Source organism: Canis lupus, chromosome 16 (assembly GCF_011100685.1).
Source record: "Canis lupus familiaris isolate Mischka breed German Shepherd chromosome 16, alternate assembly UU_Cfam_GSD_1.0, whole genome shotgun sequence".
NCBI lineage: Eukaryota > Metazoa > Chordata > Mammalia > Carnivora > Canidae > Canis > Canis lupus.
Window position 1 is genome coordinate 27062453 of NC_049237.1, and position 20819 is coordinate 27083271.

Here is a 20819-nt window from a genome sequence, read left to right on the forward strand (position 1 = left end):
TGTTCTCTTGCTACATGCTACAAGTTAGTTCTAATGATTAACTGTCTTCTATACGAAGTCAGTATGGAGGGACACCTGAGTGGCTCAGCAGTTAAGCACCTGCCTTCAGCCCAGGGCGTGATCCTGGAGTCCCGGGATCAAGTCCCAAATCAAGCTCCCTGCATGGAGCCTGCTTCTCTCCCTGCCTATGTCTCTGCCTCTCTCTCTTTCTGTGTCTCTCATGAATAAATAAATAAAATCTTAAAAAGAAAAAAAAAGCAGCATGGAATACAGAAAATACCAAAGCTCTGGGTTAGAAAAATTTGTTAACTAGTACCAACTTTGTGACTTAGGAGGTTTTAAATGAAGTTATTTAACTCTCAGTTTTCTCATCTACAAAACAGGGATAACAATACCTATCCACTTCATAGGACTGTTGTGAGGATTAAATATTTTTTAAAAAGAGCCTAATTGAACTCTCTCTAGCTTATTTTAGGTGCCCAATAAAATCATCGGTAACATTACTTGACAACAGGTGAGGTTTGGCCATTAATTAACTATGTATCCAATATAGAGTCATTTAGGCTTACTGTACTCCAGAGACTTTAAAAGACACACACATTAAATAGAAATAATAATATTTTCTTACTTACAGTCATCCTTTAAAAATTACATAAAATCATGTATGAGATATATTGTGGAAATACAAAATTTTGTAAAAGTAAGGTAACGCTTCCCCCTATACACAAGAGTTTTATAAGAAATTAAGAATATGTATAAAACATTTTAAATATTATAAAGCACCAGACAAATCTAAAAGTTTATTAACACAGATTCTAAAGTCAGAATGCCTGGGTTCAAAATTCAGGTTTACTACAAACTAGCTACCTGATAATGGATAATTATCTTTTGTGTAACAATTTCTAATCTATACAAATGGAAATTATGAGACTTCCATACAGAGATATTGTGAAAGTCAAGTGAGTTAATATATGAAATTGTTTGGGAAGAATTCTAACACATAGTAAATATAAGGTATATATGATATTATTTTTTTTCATTTGTTTTTATTGAACTTTGATTGGCCAACATATAGTATAACACCCAGTGCTTATCCCATCAAGTACCCTCCTCAGTGATTGTCACCCAGTTACCCAATCCCCCACGAACCTCCTCTTCCACAACCCATTGTTCGTTTTCCCAGAGTTAGGAGTCTTTCATGGTTTGTCTCCCTAATTTTTCCAACTCAGTCCCCTCCTTTCCCTTATAATCCATTTCACTATTTCTTATATACCCATATGAGTGAAACCACATGATGATTGTCCTTCTCTGGTTGACTTACTTCACTCAGCATAATACCCTCCAGTTCCACCCATGTTGAAGCAAATCGTGGGTATTCATCCTTTTTGATGGCTAAGTAATATTCCATTGTGTGTGTGTGTGTGTGTGTGTGTGTGTGTGTATCACATCTTCTTTATCCATTCATCTGTCAAAGGACACTGTGGCTCCTTCCACAGTTTGGCTATTGTGGACATTGCTGCTATGAGCATTGGGGTGCAGGTGTCCTGGCCTTCCACTACATCTGTATCTTTGGGGTAAAAATACCCACTAGCACAATTGCTAGGTCATAGGGTAGCTCTATTTTTAACTCTTTGAGGAACCTCCACACAGTTTTCCAGAGTGGCTGCACCAGTGCACATTCCCACCAACAGTGCAAGAGGGTCCCCCTTTCTCCACATCCTCTCCAACATTTGTTGTTTCTTGCCTTGTTAAATTTTCACCATTCTCACTGGTGTGAGGTGGTATCTCATTGTGGCTTTGATTATATTTCCCTAACAGCAAGTGATGTGAGGCATTTTCTCATGTGCTTGTTGGCCATGTCTATGTCTTCTTTAGTGAAATTTCTATTCATGTCTTTTGCCCATTTCATGATTGGATTGTTTGTTTCTTTGCTGTTGAGTTTAATAAGTTCTTTATAGATCTAGGATACTAGCCCTTTATCTGATATGTCATCTGCAAATATCTTTATCCATTCTGTAAGTTATCTTTTGGTTTTGTTGACTGTTTATTTTGCTGTGCAGAAGCTTTTTATCCTGATTAAGACCCAATAGTTCATTTTTGCTGTTCTTTCCCTTGCCTTCATGATGTATTTTGCATGAAGTTACTGTGGCCAAGTTCAAAAAGGTTGTTGCCTGTGTTCTCCTCTAGGATTTTGATGGATTCTTGTCTAACATTTAAATCTTTCATCATTTTGAGTTTATCTTTGTGTATGGTGTAAGAGAATGATCTAGTTTCATTCTTCTACATGTGGCTGTACAATTTTTCCAACACCATTTATTGAAGAGACTTTCTTTTTTCTAGTGGATAGTCTTTCCTGCTTTGTCAAATATTAGCTGACCATATAGTTGAGGGCTCATTTCTGGTTCTCTGTTCCATTGATCTATGTGTCTATTTTTGTGCCAGTACCACACTGTCTTGATGATTACTGCCTTGTAATACAGCTTGAAACCTGGCATTGTGATGCCCCCAGCATTGGTTTTCTATTTCAACACTCCTCTGGCTATTTGGGGTCTTTTCTGATTCCATACAAACCTTAAGATTATTTGTTCCAATTTTTTGAAGAAGGTCCATGGTATTTTGATAGGGCTTCCACTGAATGTGTAAATTGCCCTGGGTAGCATTGACATTTTCACAGTATTTATTCTTTCAATCCATAAGCAGGGAATGTTTTCCCATCTCTTTGTGTCTTCCTCAATTTCTTTCAGAAGTGTTCTGCAGTTTTTATTCCTAGGTATCTTATGCTTTTGGGTGCAATTGTAAATGGGATTGACTCCTTAATTTCTCTTTCTTCAGTCTCGTTTTTAGTATGCAGAAATGCCACTGATTTCTGGGCATTGATTTTGTAACCTGCCACATTGCTGAATTGCTGTATGAGTTCTAGCAATCTTTAGGTGGAATATTTTGGATTTTCTATATACAGTATTACATCATCTGTGAAGAGGGAGGGTTTGACTTCTTCTTTGCCAATTTGAATGCCTTTTATTTCTTTTTGTTTTCTGATTGTTGAGGCTAGGACTTCTAGTACTATGTTGAATAGCAGTGGTGAGAGTGGACATACCTGTTTTGTTTCTGATCTTAGGGGAAAGGCTCTCAGTTTTTCCCCATTGAGAATGATATTTGCTGTGGGCTTTTCGTAAATGACTTTTAAGATATTGAGGAATGTTCCCGCTATCTCTACACTTTGAAGAGTTTTAATCAGGAATGGATGCTGTATTTTGTCAAATGCTTTCTCTGTATCTATTGAAAAGATCATATGGTTCTTGTTTTTTCTCTTGTTGATGTGATCTATCACATTGATTGTTTTATGAATGCTGAACTGCCCTTGCATCCCAGGAATAAACCCCACTTGGTCATGGTGAATAATCTTCTTAATGTACTGCTGGATCCTATTAGCTAGTATCTTGGTGAGAATTTTTGCATCTGTGTTCGTGAGGGATGTTGGTCTATAATTCTTTTCGGTGGGGTCTTTCTCTGGTTTTGGAATCAAGGTAATGCTGGCTTCATAAAATGAATGTGGAAGTATTCTCTCCCTTTCTATCCTTTGAAACAGTTTTAGTAGAATAGGTATTATGTCTTCTTAAATGTATGACAGAATTCCACTGGGAAGACATCTGGCCCTGGACTTTTGTGTCTTGGGAGGTTTTTGATGACTGCTTCAATTTCCTCCCTGGCTATTGGCCTGTTCAGGTTTTCTATTTCTTCCTGTTCAAGTTTTGGTAATTTGTGGTTTCACAGAAATGCATCCATATCTTCTAGATTGCTTAATTTGCTGGCATATAGCTGCTCATTACACATTTTTACAATTGTATTTCCTTGGTATTGGTTGTGATCTCTCCTCTTTCATTCATGATTTTATTAATTTGAGTCTTAATAAGGCTGGCTAGGGGTTTATCTATCTCATTATTCTTTCAAAGAACCAACTCCTGTTTTTGTTGATCTGTTCTGCAGTTCTTCTAGTCTTTATTTCATTGAGTTCTGATCAAATCATTATTATGTCTCTTCTTCTGCTTGGTGGAGGTTTTAGTTGCTGTTCTTTCTCCAGTTCCTTTAGGTGCAAGGTTAGCTTGTGTATTTGAGTTTTTTCCAATATTTTGAGACATGCTTGTATTGCAATGTATTTCCCTCTTACGACTGCTTTTGCTGTATCCCAGAGATTCTGAATGCTTGTATCTTCATTTTATTATTCAATTATTCAAGTTTCCATGAATCTTTTTAATTCTTCTCTAATTTCCTGGCTGACTCATTCATCTTTTAATAGGATGCTCTTTAACTTCCATGTGTTTGAGTTTCTTCCAAATTTCTTCTTGTGATTGAGTTCTAGTTTCAAAGCATTTGGTCTGAAAATATGCAGGGGACAATTCCAATCTTTTGCTATCAGTTGAGACCAGCATGTGGTCTATTCTGGAGAAAGTTCCATGTGCCTTGAGAAGAATGTGTATTCAATTGCATTCAGATGGAAAGTTCTGTATATATCTGTGAAATCTATGTGGTCCAGTGGATCACTTAAGGCCTTTGTTTCTTTGGTGATGTTCTGCTTAGAAGACCTGTCATTTGCTGAAAGTGCCATGTTGATGTTTCCCACTATTATTATATTATTATCCAAGTCTCTCTCTACTTTGGTTATTAATTGATTGATATACTTGGCAGCTCCCACATTAGGGGCATAAATATTCACGACTGTTAGGTCTTCTTGTTGGATGAACCCTTTAAGTATGATATAGTGTCCCTCTTCATCTCTTACTACAGTTTTGGGATAAACTTTAATTTATCTGATTTGAGGATTGCTACCCCAGCCTTCTTTTGAGGTCCATTTGAATGGTGGATGGTTCTCCACCCCTTCATTTTCAGGCTGGAGGTGTCCTTAGGTCTAAAATGAGTCTCTTATAGACAGCATATAGATGGGTCTTGCTCGTTTATCCAGTCTGATACTCTGGGGCTTTTGATGAGATCATTTGGCCTATTCATGTTCAGAGCAACTATTGAAAGATATGAATTTTGTGTCACTGTATTACCAATTCATTCCGTTTTGTGGATTGTTTCTTTGCACTCCCTCTTTCTTTTATAGAGTGCCCCTTAATCTTTCTTGAAGAGCCAGTTTGGTGGTCACATATTCTTTCAGTTTCTGCCTGTCCTGGAAGCTCTTTATCTCTCCTTTGTTCTGAATGACAGCCTTGGTGGATAAAGTATTCTTGGCTGCAGTTTCTTTTCATTTAGTACCCTGTATATATCATGCCATTCCTTCTGGCCTACCATGTCTCTGTGGAGAGGTCTGCTGTTAATCTGATATTTCTCCCCATATATGTTAATAATCTCTTGTCTCATGCTGCTTTAAGAATTTTCTCTTTATCTTTGAAATTTGCAAGTTTCACTACTACATGTCAAGGTGTTGAACAGTTTTTATTGATTTTCTGGGGGGGGGGTCCTATCTTTTGGATCTGAATGCCTGTTTCCTTCCCCAGATTTGGGAAGTTCTCAGCTATGATTTGCTCAATTATACTTTGTGGTTCTCTCTCTCTCTCTCTCTCTCTCTCTCTCTCTCAGCTTCTTCTGGAATCCCAATCATATATTCTTCCTTCTCAAGCTATCATTTATTTCCCTAAGCCTTTCCTCATGGGCTCTTAATTGTGTTTCTCTTTTTTCCTGTTTCCTTCTGTACTATCAACATGTCTTCTATGTCACTCTTCCACTTCATTAACCCTAGCAGTTAGAACATCCAGATTGGATTGCATCTCATTTAATCTATTTTTAATTTCGGTCTGATTAATCTCAATTCTGCAGTAACAAAGTGTTTAGAGTCTTTTATGCTTTTTTCCAGAGCCACCAGTAGCTTTATAATTGTACATCTGAATTTAATTTCTGACATTGTATTTAAATCCAAATTCTGACATTGTATTTATATCCAAATTCTATAACTCTGTCAGAGACCAGAAAATAAAAGAAAAAGAATAGAACAAAATAAAACAAAAGGACCACTAAAGTAAAAAACAAATTTTGAAACAAAGTAGTGAAAATAAAAATGTGAGAAACCAAAAATAAAGAAAAGAGCAAAAAGTAAGAGGAAAGAGAGAAAAAAATAAAGTGGGAGGGATGGTGGTGGTGAGGAAGTGGTAGTGGAGAGAGAATGTGGTCTAAATGAGGTGTCCTAGAGGGTGATCCTCTTGGTTCTGAGTATATTTTGTTCTGTATGTTAAAAGATGCTCAATCCCAAATTGATATAAACCAGCAATACTTATAGAAAGCCCCAACATTGACTACCAAAACATGTAAACAAGATAAAAGAGGGGGGGCAGAATGGGAAGAGAGACTGTAATCTCACAGAATAAACCAACATGGTGTTCCACTTTGTTCTGGGTGTATGTTGGTCATGTTTTAGAAGGTACTAACTTCCACCATTGTAATACAAAATGAGGCAGAAAAAAACAAAAACCCATGTCTCATATATCTACCAAAATTAAACTGAATATGTTGAAAGGAATCCAGAAGTGAAAAGTATACCTAAGACATGTAATTGTACAAATATGAAAGTCAAAAAGGAAAAAAACCTTAAAAAATGAAGAGCTGGTAAAATATATTGTAGTTAAGGTGAGAAGAGAAAAAATATTGGAAATTTTTAGTCTGATAAAAAAAAAAACAAGTCGTAATGGAAAAAGAAAAAAAAAAGGATGCTCTAGTTCTATATACTAATTTCCCTCAGTCCTGGAGTTTCCAGCGCTGCCTGGTCAATAAACTTGTTCTTCCCCTGTTCTTCCAGCTGGTCTTCTGGGGGAGGGGCCTGCTGTCCTGATTCTCAGTTGTCTGTGCCTGGGTGGGGATGCCCTGCCCCTTGACAGGTACCAGGCTTCATATGAGCTGTTCATCCCATGAGCCCTTTGTTCCCTAAATGCCCCACCTCACCCAGTCACAAGGTGAAACAAAGAGGAAAAACAAATCTGGCAGCGGCCAGATCTCCAGCTCTAGAGTCGAGGTCCCCGTGAGTTAACTAACCGCAGCTCCCAGTTCACACTGACCTAGATGCTTCCAGGGGCAGGTGCTGGTGCACTGATCTGCACAGCTTACGGGGGCGCACCCAGCAGCAGGAGAGTTCTCACTTTCCTGTGCCCTCCCCACTTCCACCTGTCCCAGGGGCAATGCAGGATTGCCAGATGTGCTCCATCTCTTTACCAATACTGGACCTCAGTTTGTGGTTAGCTTCCCCTTGGGGCCCCTCCTCTTATACTGACTCTGGGAATCTTGAGGCTTCACTGCCCCTCCTCTGTTACTGCCCGATTTCCCTGCTAAGCACTTTTCTGTCAGGGAAAGCTCCAGTGCAGATTTTTAAAGCTCCCATTTCTCCAGGGCTGAGTTTTCCTGCCCCACAGGCTTTCCCAGCTCTGCTTTAGCCCAGCTAGTCACGTTTCCCCTCCTCCACTTTATTCTTTTTTTCTTTTTCTGCCTTCCTACCTTGTTAGAAGTGAAAACTTTTCTCTCTGTAGCATTCCAGCTGTTTTCTCTTTAAATCTCAGGTCAAATTTGTAGGTGTTCAGGATGTTTCGAAAATTATCTAGGTAAGTTAGTGGAATCAGGTGAGTTGAAGACTCCTACCCTTCTGCTATCTTGTCCCTCCCTCCCTATATATGATATACTTATTATCATTAGTAGTGGATTCTGGGTGACCTACATGAAATATTTCATAGCATATTTGAAAATAATTGGCCAAATGGACAATAGTCACAGTTTTTTTTTTCTTTTTTTTGTCCCGCGCGGCCGCGCCCTTTCGGAGGAGGGTGAACAGCCAGTGTGGGTCCCAGGCTCAGGGCATAGGAGTCCTCCCCTCTGGGACTGAGCCTGTTAGAGAACCTAGAGTGGAAGAAGGCGGTGACCGCTCGCCTTTGGGGATTATGGGGGTGCGCCTGGGGCTTGGGGCGCACCGTTCTGGGGAAAACGGAAAACTTCAGCGCTGTCCCTAGGCGGAGATCGCTTTGGAGAGCCTGGGATCAGTAGAAGTGTCGGCGCCACGGGGTGGAACCTGGGCCCCCCACCCCATTTGAATTCTCAAATTCTTCATATATCTATATACATTGTATATTTGATTTAATAAACATTATAACATATACTTTATTATATATTTAACTTAATAAAACTATATCTTATGTGTGCAAAAACATGTATATACATATAAAATATTGTTTTATATATACATTTAGATCTAATTTGTAATGAAATATGTATTTATATAAATATGTATGTTAGAGTTTGAGCTGTATGAAAAGAGCATATTTTCAAAAATTAATGCCTAATTTTCACTTTTAACTTTTCATTTTTCTTCAATTATGAATAGGTCACACTTAACACAGTCTTTTTGATGTGGGAAACAAAAGCAAAAGAAACTTAAATTAAAATCTTACAGCTTGCAGCCCACTAATAGATCCCTGAAACATGCAGAGCATGATCTTCTTCAAGGAACTTGTGGCTACCTTATTACCTTTATGTTCAAAAGCAACCTTATCTCCAGATCCCTTGGAGACTTGCTCTATCCCTCACCCTCACTAATTAAAAAGTTTACAATCCGTCACTCCTCACAATCCCAATATAGCTATTTCTGCCCACAGGTCCTGTCCCATGAATAGGGAAGGGGTTTGGAAATAGATAGGAGGCCTCTGACTCCCCTTCCCAGGCTCTGGGATTATTCCTGGCAGGTGGTGATGCTGACACAGAGCTGCACAAGAGATAAGGTGACAAACCAAGATTGCACAAGGATCTCAAGGCCAAAAGCTCCCCAGTCAGTTCTCAATAAAAGACCCACTAAAAGTCCTCAATGGCAACCCATTCAGGATCCTTCTGAGTCTAGAGAGCTTTTTCTTTCCTTTCTGTTCTCTTAATAAACTTTCAGTTCACTTCACCCTTTTGTGTCTGCAAGATTCATTCTTCAACTCCGTGAGATAAGAACCCTGCAATCGTGTGACATCTTCGCACAAATAGAAAAATGTAGAACACTACATTAAGTTAAGATGGCAGAGGAGTAGGGGGCCCTAAGCTTGCCTCATCCCTCAAACACAGCTAAATTATCAAATTCAGAACACCAAGAAATAAATCTGAGGTCTGACAGAACAAAACTGCAAGTCTACAAGTAGAAAAGCAACCATCTCTGGAAGATAGGAGGTACAGAGAGTTGATGTGGGGGGAGATAATAATTGTGTGTACTGCAGAAGGGAGAGAGTCCTGCTTGCAGGAACTACTACAAAAAATTATAAGCAGTGGAGCACAAAATCTGAAATTTGAGATGTTTACCATTTCCAAGGTTGTGCCTGGCTTAAAGGTGCTTAGACGGAGAAGTAGGGCAGAAACCCAGGAGTGGACAGCATGGTCTGAGGATTCATTCCCTGGGTTATAAGAACAGGTGGCACGGGAGTCCTACACTGTTTTCAGGCATAGGAGCAGGGTCTCTGGCAGAGGGCAGCAAGCCTAAGTGCCCACTCTCTGCTCCAAGTTGCCATAAACTCTGAACTGCTGCAGCAAGCATGCCTCCCCAGAGGATGAGTGCAGGTCCACACCAGAGGAGTCCCTAAAATTTGGAGCTTTGAAACCCAGTCACACACCAGAGATAAAATAGCTCAGACACAGGCAGGGTGAAGGCAGGGATCTGAGGGAAGCCAAGCACACAAGGCTGATTGTTCTTCTGTGAGGGCTTCCTAAAGAGTAGGGAGCATGAAATCTCAGCACTGGGGCTAGAGACTGGGGCAGGGGCAGCCATTTTCATTCTGCCCATGAGCTCTGAAAGCCTTCAGAGAGCAAAACAGAGCCACCTAGTGGAGGCCAGAGCTATACACACACACACACACACACACACACACACACACACACACACACACACACTCTGGAGAGGCATTCCCACTAGGGCAAGTCCACCTGAGAACCACGGCAATAGGCTCCTCCCCAGAAAACCAGCACACTTTGCAATCACCAAGTCTACTGATCATAGAGTGCTACAGAGCTTCAGCTCTAAGGGAAATAGGATCTAGCTTCCTTTTTATTTTTATTTTTTATTATTTTTTTCATTTTTAATTCCTCTTTTATTTTTTATTGTTTTTAAATTCTTTCATATGTATTTTGTATTTTTATATTTTTTGTTTATTTATTTATTTTTGATCAAGCTTTTTCTAACAAGTAGACCAAAGCATACCTAAGAAATAATTTTTTGTGTTGTTTTGGGTTTTTTTTTCTTTTCCTACTTTTCTCTTCTGGACAAAATGACAAAATTCACCCCAAAAGAAAGAACAGGAAGTAGAACTTATGGTCAGATATTTTAATCCAGATATAAATAAGATTTCTGAACTAGAGAGTATCAGGATATATTCAATGTGTTGATTGGGAAACATGTGCAGCCAAGAATACTTTATCCAGCAAGGTTGTCATTAGAATAAAAGGAGGGATATAGAGTTTCCCAGACAAACAAAAACTAAAGGAGTTCATGACCACTAAACCATCCCTGTAAGAAATATGACAGGGGACACTTTGAATGACCGTAAGCAACAAAGACTAGAAAGGACCAGAGAACATCACCAGAAACACCAACTCTATAGGTAACACAATGGCACTAAACTCACATCTTTCAATAATCACTCTGAATGCAAATGGACTAAATGCTCAAGTCAGAAGACTTGATTAAAAGGATGGATTAAAACACACACACACACAAAGCAAACAAAAACAAAAAAACCCCAAAGATCCAACTATATGCTCCCTACAAGAGACTCGTTTTAGACCTAAAGACACCAGCAGATTGAAAATGGGAGATGGAGAACCATCCATCATGCAAAGGACATCAAAAGAAAGCCAGGAGGAGTTAAGGCGGTAGAGAAATAGGGGGACGCTGGACTTTGCTTGTTCCTCAAACAGAGCTGTATGAGGTCAGATCACTTAGAACACCCAGAAAATTGATCTGAGGATTGGAAAAAGGATCTCAACAGCTGGAAGGAGACAGCTGTCAGCTGTGAGGTGCATGGAAGTGAATTGGGGGAGAGAAAAATTGCCTTGCCACAAAGGCAAGGGAACCCTTTTCAAGCAAGAGAGAGAGAAGGAGTTAAGAGTGTGGCCTTGGGTTTCACACAAGAAGAAAACTTCACAGACCACAGGCTAGGGGGCCAGGGGAACAGAGGGTAGTAGAGTTTTTGCAAACAGTATGTGGAGCTCAGTCTCTCTGGTTTTGAAAGTGTATGACTTTTGCCAGAGCAGAACTATGGCATATGCTTCAGGGGGAGAAGGAGGGTGCTGGCCAGAGAGTACACAAAGTGGTTTAGGGGTTTCCTAGGTCGCTTTGGGAGAGATTGTTCCCCTTTCTGGAGCACATTTGGAAAAGGGTATATTGCCTGTCCCACAGATGCCAGCAAACAGCCTTTCATCTGCAGGGGACAAAGGCACATGCAGAGGGTAGATAACCTGGTCTCTGCTTTTCCTGGTGCCACACCATAAATTCTGTGCACCGTGCAAATGTGGGACTGTTTTTTCAGGGAAAAAAGGCACTAATCAGAGTACAGTGAGGCTCTAATTTGAAGAAAGGAGCAGATCCGTGTAATGCTGGCTCCTTTAAGATTTGGAGTTTTGAATCCCAGCTGAATGCCAAAAATAAAACACAGGAAAGTTGTTTTGCCAGGTGGACTAATGACCCTCGCTTTTCTGTGAGGGTTTCCTGAATAATGGGATGTGTGAAATATCATTTCCGGGTATGAGAAAGTAGGGTAGCACCATTTCACCTTCCCCACCAACACAGTTGCACTTCAGAGAACAATTCAGCAGCCCCCCGTGGAAGTAGAAGCCACTTACAGCAAAACCTGCCCCCCCTGTGCTTGGCAAATACATTTTCACTGGGACAGGACTGACTGAGCCAGCACAGCAGGCCTCTGCCCCAGAAGAGCAACACAGACAGGACACCACATGGACCAATTCTACTGATCCTACAGTGCTTCAAAGCATCCCCTTCAATTCTGGCTGAAATAGGACCAGGCTGTGGGTTTGGTTTTATTTTTCCTTTTTCTTATTCCTCCCCCCCACCCCCTTCTTTCTTTTCTTTCTTTGGAATCAGGCTCATAGTTCTTTGTTTGTGACCACTAAACCAGCTCTCCAAAAAATATTACAGGAGACCCTTTGAACAGGAAAAAGAGACCAAAAGTAACAAAGTCTAGAAGGAACAGAGAAAATAGAAAGGAATAGTGACTTTACAGGTAATATAATACCACTAAATCCACATCTTTCAACAATTACTCTGAATGTAAATGGACTAAATGTTCCAAATAAAACACATAAGGTATCAGAATGGATTTAAAAAAAAAAAAAAAACCCATTGATAACCTGCTTACAAGAGACTTTTTTTTTTTTTTTTTTTGGATTCCTAGTGTCAACTGTTTGCTCAGGGCTGAGTGTCTCGTCGCCCTAAAACACCAACAGCACTGCACTCTTGGCTAGCCAATGTCCTCCCCTTAGGGGACCCCTCCAGGGAGTCCCCTGGGGCCTGCGTTCTCAGTTCTCCACCTGAGCTGCGGCCCATTCCTGCCAAAGCCCTCCGCAGGGGACCCCCCTCCACGCTTCCTGCTTTAGCACCAGGCTCCGAGAACTCTGCATAGACAAGCAAAGGGAGAGGTCACGTGTATCCTGAAGCGGGTGGAGGCAGCATCGGCAATTGAAGGAAACCTCGTGGAACACGAAGAGACTCATTTTAGACCTCAAAACACCTCCAGATTGAAAATGAGGAGGTGGGAAACCATTTATCATGCTAATGGACATCGAAGAAAGCTAGAATACCCATATTTTTATCAGACAAACTAGATTTTAAACCACAGACTGTAATAAGAGATGAAGAAGGGCACTATATAATAATAAAGGGGTTATCCAACAAGAAGATCTAACAATTGTAAATATTTATGCCTCCAACTTGGGAGCAGCCAAATATATAATTCAATTAATAACAAACTTAAAGAAACTCACTGATAATAATACAATATGACTGGGGGACTTTAACACCCCACTCACAGCAATGCACAGATAATTTAAAGATCAAGATCTAAGGGAAGAATTGAAAACAAGGTCTTTAAATGACTCACTGAACCAGATGAACTTAACAGATTTTTTCAGAGAACTTCATCCTAAAGCAGCAGAATACATATTCTTTTCGAGTGCACATGGAATATTCTCTAGAATGGATCACATCCTGGGCCACAAGTCAGGCCTCAACCAGTACAAAAAGACTGAAATCATACCATGCACATTTTCAGACCACAAAGCAATGAAATCTGAAGTCAACTACAAGAAAAAATTTGGAAGGACCACAAGTACATGGAGGTTAAAGAAAATCCTACTAAAGAATGAATGGGTCTATCAGGAAATTAAAGAAGTATTTAAAAAATACATGGAAACAAATTAAAATAAAAACATGAGAGTCTAAAGCCTCTGGGATGTAACAAAGTGGTCCTAAGGAGGAATATATAACACTATAGGCCATCCTCAAGAAGCAACAAGAAAAGGCTCAAATACACAACCTAACTTTTCACCTACAGGACTTAGAAAAGAATCAGAAAATGAAGCCTCAATTCAGCAGGAGAGGGGAAATAATAAAGATTAGAGCAGAAATAAATGATACAGGGAAAAAAAAAAAACAGAACAGAGCAATGAAACCAGGAGCTGGTTCTCTGAAAGAATTAACAAGCTCAATAAACCCCAGCCAGGCTTATCAAAAAGAAAAGAGAAAGGACCTAAGTAAATAAAATCATAAATGAAAGAGGAAAGATCACAATCAACACCACAGAAATAAAAAGGATTATAAGAGAATATTATCAGCAATTATATGCCAACAAAACAGGCAATCAGGAAGAAATGGATAAATTCCTAGAAACATATCAACTATCAAAACTGAAACAAGAAGAAATAGAAAACCTGAACAGACTCATGACCAGCAAGGAAATTGAATCAATAATCAAAAATCTACCAACAAACAGGAGTCCAGGGCCAGATGGCTTCCCAGGGGAATTCTACCAAACATTTAAAGAAGAATTAATACCTATTCTTCTGAAACTGTTCACCAAAAAAAGAGACGGAAGGAAAACTTCAAAACTTATCCTATGAGGCCAGTATTACCTTGATACCAAAACCAGAGAAAAACACTACTAAAAAGGAGAATTACAGATGAATGTCCCTAATATTTAACAAGGATGCAAAAATTCTCAATAAAATACTAGCAAATCAAATTCCACAGTACATTAAAAAGATTATTCACCACAACTACATGAGATTTTTTCATGGGCTTCAAGGGTGGCTCATCATTCACAAATCAATCAATGTTAATACACCACATTAATAAAAGAAAGAGTAAGAACCATATGATCCTCTTAATAGATGCAGAAAAAGCATTTGACAAAATACAGCATTGTTTCTTAATAAAAACCCTCAACAAAGTAGAGATCAAAGAAACATACCTTAACATTATTAAAGCCATGTACAAAAACCCACAGCTAATATCATCCTCAATGGGTAAAACTAAGAGCATTTCCCCTAAGGTCAGTAACAACAGAGGGTTGTCCACTCTCACCACCATTGTTCAACAAAGTACTAGAAGTCCTAGCCTCAGCAATCAAACAAAAAGAAATAAAGGCATCCAAATCAACAAACAAGAAGAAAACTTTTACTCTATGCATACAACGATACTCTACGTAGAAAATCCAAAAGACTCCAACAAAAAATTGTTAGACCTGATACAGGAATTCAGCAAAGTCACAGGATATAAAGTCAATACACAGAAGTCTGCTCCACTTCTATATACCAATAATGAAGCAGCAGAAAGAGAAATCAAGGAATCAATCCCATTCACAATTGCACCAAAAACCATAAGATACTTAAGAATATATCTAACCAAAGAGGTAAAAGATTCATTCTCTGAAAACTATAGAACACTTATGAAAGAAATTAAAGCAGACACAAAGAAATGGAAAAACATTCCATGATCAGGGATTGGAAGAACAAATTTTGTTAAAATGTTTATGCTACCCAAAGCAATCTACACATTCAATGCAATCCCTATCAAAATAACACTAGCATTTTTCACAGAAATAGAACAAAAATTCTAAAATTTCTACAAAACCAGAAAAGATCCTGAATAGCCAAAGTAATGTTGAAAAAGAAAATAAAAACTAGAGGCGTCACAATTTTGGGCACTAAGCAGTATTACAATGCTGTGATCATCAAGACAGTATGGTACTGGCACAAAAACAGACACATGATGAATGGAACAGAATAGAGAACCCAAAAATGGACTCAAAACTATATGGTCAACTAATCTTTGACAAAAAGGAAAGAATATCCAATGGAAAAAAATGACAGCCTCTTCAACAAATGCTGTTGGGATACCTGGACAGCCACATGCAGATGAATGAAACTGGACCACTTTCTTATGGCATACACAAAAATAAATTCAAAATAAATGAAAGCCCATAATAGGCAACAGGAAACCAGGATAACCCTAGAGGAGAACACAGGCAGAAATGTCTTTGACTTTAGCTATAGCAACTTCTTTCTAGACACATCACCATAGGCAAGGAAATAAAAGCAAAAATGAACTATTGAGACTTCAACAAGGTAAAAAGCTTCTACACTGCAAAGGAGACATCAATAAAATTAAAAGGCAGCATGTAGAATGGGAGAAGATATTTGCAAATGACATATCTGATGAAGGGTTAGTATCCAAAATCTATAAAGAACTTACCAAACTCAACACTCAAGAAACAACACAATTAAGAAATGGGCAGAAGACATCAACAGACATTTCTCCAAAAAAGACCTACAGATGGCTAACAAATAAAAAAAAAACAATGCTCAACGCCACTCATCCTCGTGGAAATATAAATCAAAACCATGATGAGATACCATCTCACACCTGTCAGTATGGCTAAAATTAATAACACAAGAAACAACAGATGTTGGTGAGGATGTGAAGAAAGGGGAACCCTCTTACACTGTTGGTGGGAATGCAAACTGGTACAGCTGCAGCCACTCTGGAAAACAGTACAGAGACTCCTCAAAATGTTAAAAATAGAGCTCCCCTATGATCCAAAAATTGTACTTCTAGGTATTTATCCAAAGGATATAAAAATAGTGATTCAAAGGGATACTCACCTTGATGTTTACAGCAACATGACATTATTTACAATAGCCAAACTAGGGGCACCTGGATAGCTTAATCCTTAATCAGTTATGTGTCTTGCCTTCTGCTCAGGTCGATTTCAGGGTTCTGGGATTGAGCCTACATCAGGCTCCTTGCACAGCAGGGAATCTGATTTTCTCTCTCCCTCCAACACCTCCTCCTGCTCATGCCTCTCTCTCTCTCTCTCTCTCAAATGAATAAACTTTAAAAATCTTTAAAAAAAAAAAAATAGCCAAACTATGGAGAGAGCCCAAATGTCCATCAACCAATGAATAGATAAGATGTGGTATACATCTATATGCAATGGAATATATATATATACAATATATATATATATGCAATGGAATATTACTCAGCTATCGAAAATAATGCAATGGAATATATATATGCAATGGAATATATATATATGCAATATATATATATGCAAAAAATATATATATGCAATGAAATGTTACTCAGCTATCGAAAATAATGCAATCTAGCCATTTCCAATGACACAGATGGAGCTGGAGTACTTTATGCTAAGTGAAATAAGTCAGTCAGAGAAAGACAAACACCCTATGATCTCACTCATATGTTGAATTTAGCAAAAAAAACAGATGAACATATGGGAAAGGGGAAAAGAAAAAAGGAGAGGGGGAAAGAAGCTATAAGAGACTCTTAACAATGAAGACAAATTAAGGGGTGATGGAGGGAGGTAGCTGGGGAATGGGTTAGATGGGTGATGGGTATTAAGGAGGGCACTTGTTATGATGAGCACAGGGTGTTGTATATACATGATGTATCACTGATCTCTACTCCAGAAATCAATATTGCAGTGTATGTTAACTACCTAAAAAAATTTTTTAAATGGAACAAAAAAATCATTCAAAATATTAAAAACAATTTTTTTGTAATGAAGTCCAACAAATTTCTGATATTCCCTGTAATAGATACATTTCTTGCCTTTAAAAAAGTAGTCTATGTGTCTCATATAGCTATTGCTACTCTGGATTCTTTTTGCTTCCATTTGCATATAATATCTTTCTCCAAACTTTCACTTTCATTTTGTGTGTGTTTTTCTGTCTGAAGTGAGCTTGTTACAGGCAGCATATAGATGGGTCTTATTCTTTTATCCATTCTTCCACCTTATCTGACATATTTTTAACAATCCTCACTATGAGATTTCATAAAATACACTGTATCATTCCCTTGCTAATATATCTTTGAAAGTGGATCTGTTATCCTTGACTGTTCTTTTTTTTAAAAAAAGTTTTTATTTATTAATTCATGAGAGACACAGAGAGAGAGGCAGAGACTTAGGCAGAAGGAAGAGTAGGCTCCCCGGAAGGAGCCCAAACCAAGACTCAATCCCAGACCCCAGGATCATGCCCTGAGCCGAAGGCAGATACCCAACCACTGAATGCACCTAGGTATGCTTCCTCCACTGTTCTTAATGATATACCTCCTTCAACTCTCTTAGACTTAAAATTTCATGTTTATATTTTGTAAGTACTTAGTCCACTTATGGGTAATTGATGTTATAAGTAAACACTGTTTTGCACTTCAAATATTTAAAACAAAATAAACATAACCAATAAATCCTACTTTTAAATAAACTTACATAGCTTCTGGATTCATTATACAGATGGCTCCTGAACAGTGACATTTCTTTGTGTCATCATATGATATTCCCAGGCTGAGCCCAAGCAACTGCGTGACAATAATGGAAAATGCCTCCAAAGTTATCTCCTTGGGGTACTACATTAACAAAAACAAGAATTCAGATGAAAGACAAGTCATTTAAAGGTAATAAAAAGTAATAATTTTCTAATTTTGAATACATTTATTATTTTACCAAATACTTAAGAATAGAAAATACAGTTCCTTGGACAGAAAAGATGCTGAAGTTCTTATGAAATTTTATTGAGATATAAGCAAAGTGAGTCTGTGCCAAGCTTTATCATGATTTAACAATGGAATATCTAATATAATTCTTAAGTAGCTACCAAAACTATATAAAAGAGCTGTTTCTCATTATATTTTTTGGCTATATGGACCATGATCTTCACCTAATTTCTTATGATAGCTCTTGTATTCATTTAGAATAGTTCGTAGGATATTCTGCTTGCCAGCACACAAAGTGGCCATGTAACCAAATTACTCATTTTAAAAGTGCAATCAGCTTCCTATCAGGATTCTCCATGACTCAGTAACTCATATTAGGAGAAACAACAGAAAGACTCTCAAGATAGCATTCTTGTATTATGCTGCTCACATATTTTAACAAATGCAGAGATAACATCCTTGCCAAGGAGAAATGTGACACTGGTAATTCATAATATGCAATAACATCATGATTTTTCCAGTTACCATAAAATCTGGCATAGAGTAAGGTACGGGTGAGGACAGATTGTAAGGAAGATCAAGGCACTTCACTGCTATAATGACATGCTCTAATAAAAATTTGGGGTTCAACTGGATTTTTATGGCAGAACTAGAGGATATACTTTATGAGAAATATAAAGAGAAAGCTGTGAATGAGCAACTGAGAATGCAAATAGGCAGTCATTAAGCCTCTGCAGCAGCACTGTAGTAATTCCTCATCTCCTATAGTGGTTAGATTGACATGGCTGAGGACCATGCACAAAGCATAAGGACTGCAGGACTGCAGAACTTAATTTTTAATTCTCTCTCTTAACAACTTAATTCTCAAATCTACCAGATTTAATAGGGAAGGCGTTAGAATCTGAAATTTGGGAAGGGAAAACTTGGAGTGATATACCTGGATTTCCCTTTCAGCACAAGAATCCTCCCTATAAATAATATGAAGAGAGCCCCCACATTAAAAAAAAAGTTAACAAAAATAAATAAAAAATAAAGTTTTGATAACAATACCTAGGTCATTTATGTCACTAACCCTTATGGCCTCCAGGTCCATATTAAGAATTACAACAGTAGTGATGTTAACAAGATGGCATCATAGGTCATTCCCAATTTCCCTCCCCCTCACAACAAGAACAAACAACTTTTCTTGGACAAGAAACTACCGTGAAGATCTTAGAATAAGGAGGTGAGCTTAAAGCACTCTCTGCACTACAGAAAACAAAACAGACCACATCAGAAGGGTAAGAGGGGTAGGGTAGGGTAGCTACACACTGACTACATTGTCCTTCCCCAATGCTGATACAGTGCCGTATTAGGAAATCTTTCCAGAGTCTACAGTGCCTCGAGTGGGAAATGAAGATGCCAGGGTGGACATCCAGCTCCCAGAGCATTTTAGGTGACTTCTTGGGAATCCTCAGTCTGGTATGCCCTCACAAGGAGCACAGAGGATGTTACATGGCTTGACCATGAGAAATCTGTGATGGAGAAAGGTGGAAAGGCTTGCAACAACCAGCACTTAAATCTTGGCAGACCAAGTTCCCACCTGCAGCACCCAAAAAGTAGTCCCAACCAGCAGTTTTGCCCATTGAAGAGCTAAGAAAGTGATGTACTCTGCCCAGGGAACCCAATGAACAACAGGTCTTCCTAATTCAGGTCATGAAAGACAGATTCAGACATCAGATTCAGACACTGATTCGCACATCAAAGACCACTGAAGCCTAGTCTGTCCCCACACCTACCCAGGCAGGGAGCTGAGTCATAACCCTGCCCAATGCTGAATGTAGCTTCTGGACCCACCCGATCAAAAGCCAGGTCATAACACTTAGAAACTGCATAGTCCAGCAATATTCAAGTGGAGAGTATGGTAGGCATGGCTATTGTCCACAAAGCAAAAGCAATGGCACCTTTCAGCCATGGAACTTGGGGTACATGTCAGCTTAAGTTAAGACCACAAAAAGCCTTCCTGGGCTTAAAGTCAGTTCTGCCTAGACAGAGAAGCTGATTCAAACCCCATCCATGGCAGCATGTAGCTCCTGACCCTTTCAAACCAGACAGCTTAACTGCAAACAACTGAGAGGCTGCTTAGAAATGGCTCTCCTGCCCTGCTGGGGAATGGGATCTAATTCTCAGCCCTACTGACCACTGAGTATAGCTCCTGGCCCTAACTGAACAGAAAGCTTACCTGGTACATCTGAAAGCTGTGAAGCCTAGCATCACTTGAACAGAGAAAATGGCAGGCAGAGGTGATCATCCACAGAGCAAAACCAAGAGCACCATTTAACCATACAACTTGTGGTACGGGTCAGCTTGAGTCAAGAACACAAAGCCAGGACACCCGGGTGGCTCAGTGGTTGAGTACATGCCTTTGGCTCAGGTAGTGATCCTAGGGTCCTGGGATCGAGTCCCACATTGGGCTCCCCACAGGGAGCCTATTTCTCCCTTTGCCTGTGTCTCTGCTTCTCTCTGTGTGACTCTCATGAATAAATTTTTAAAACCTTAAAGAAAAAAGACCACAAAGCCAGCTGATTCTCACATTCCAAATTTGCAATTTAAAGAGCAACTAAAATACAAAGGAACCAGACCTAGAATTCTATCAAGTGGCCAGGAAACTGTGGAACACTTTCTAGGGCCAGAGGGGAAGGAGGGTATTATTGCTTATATTCCTTCTCCACCTTGATAGTACAGATAAACGCAGGGTCAGGGCACCTTAGCCCCCAGTGCCTCAGTAGGCCCTGGAGTCCTGGCCCACACC

The 20819-nt window shown here is 39.1% G+C and overlaps 1 protein-coding gene across 7 annotated transcripts in view; it reads right to left on the reverse strand.

Annotated features, from left to right (window-relative positions):
- Positions 1-20819, reverse strand: part of ADAM32 (ADAM metallopeptidase domain 32) — a 182675-nt gene that overhangs the window by 94282 nt on the left and 67574 nt on the right. For all 7 annotated transcript variants that reach the window (XR_005371453.1, XM_038560019.1, XM_038560017.1 and 4 more), the window contains one exon: positions 17805-17941. Coding sequence is in view for 6 of the 7 variants with exons in the window: in XM_038560019.1 (XP_038415947.1) it covers positions 17805-17941 (137 nt within the window). In the remaining variant the exon portion in view is untranslated. The remainder of the gene's footprint in view (positions 1-17804; positions 17942-20819) is intronic.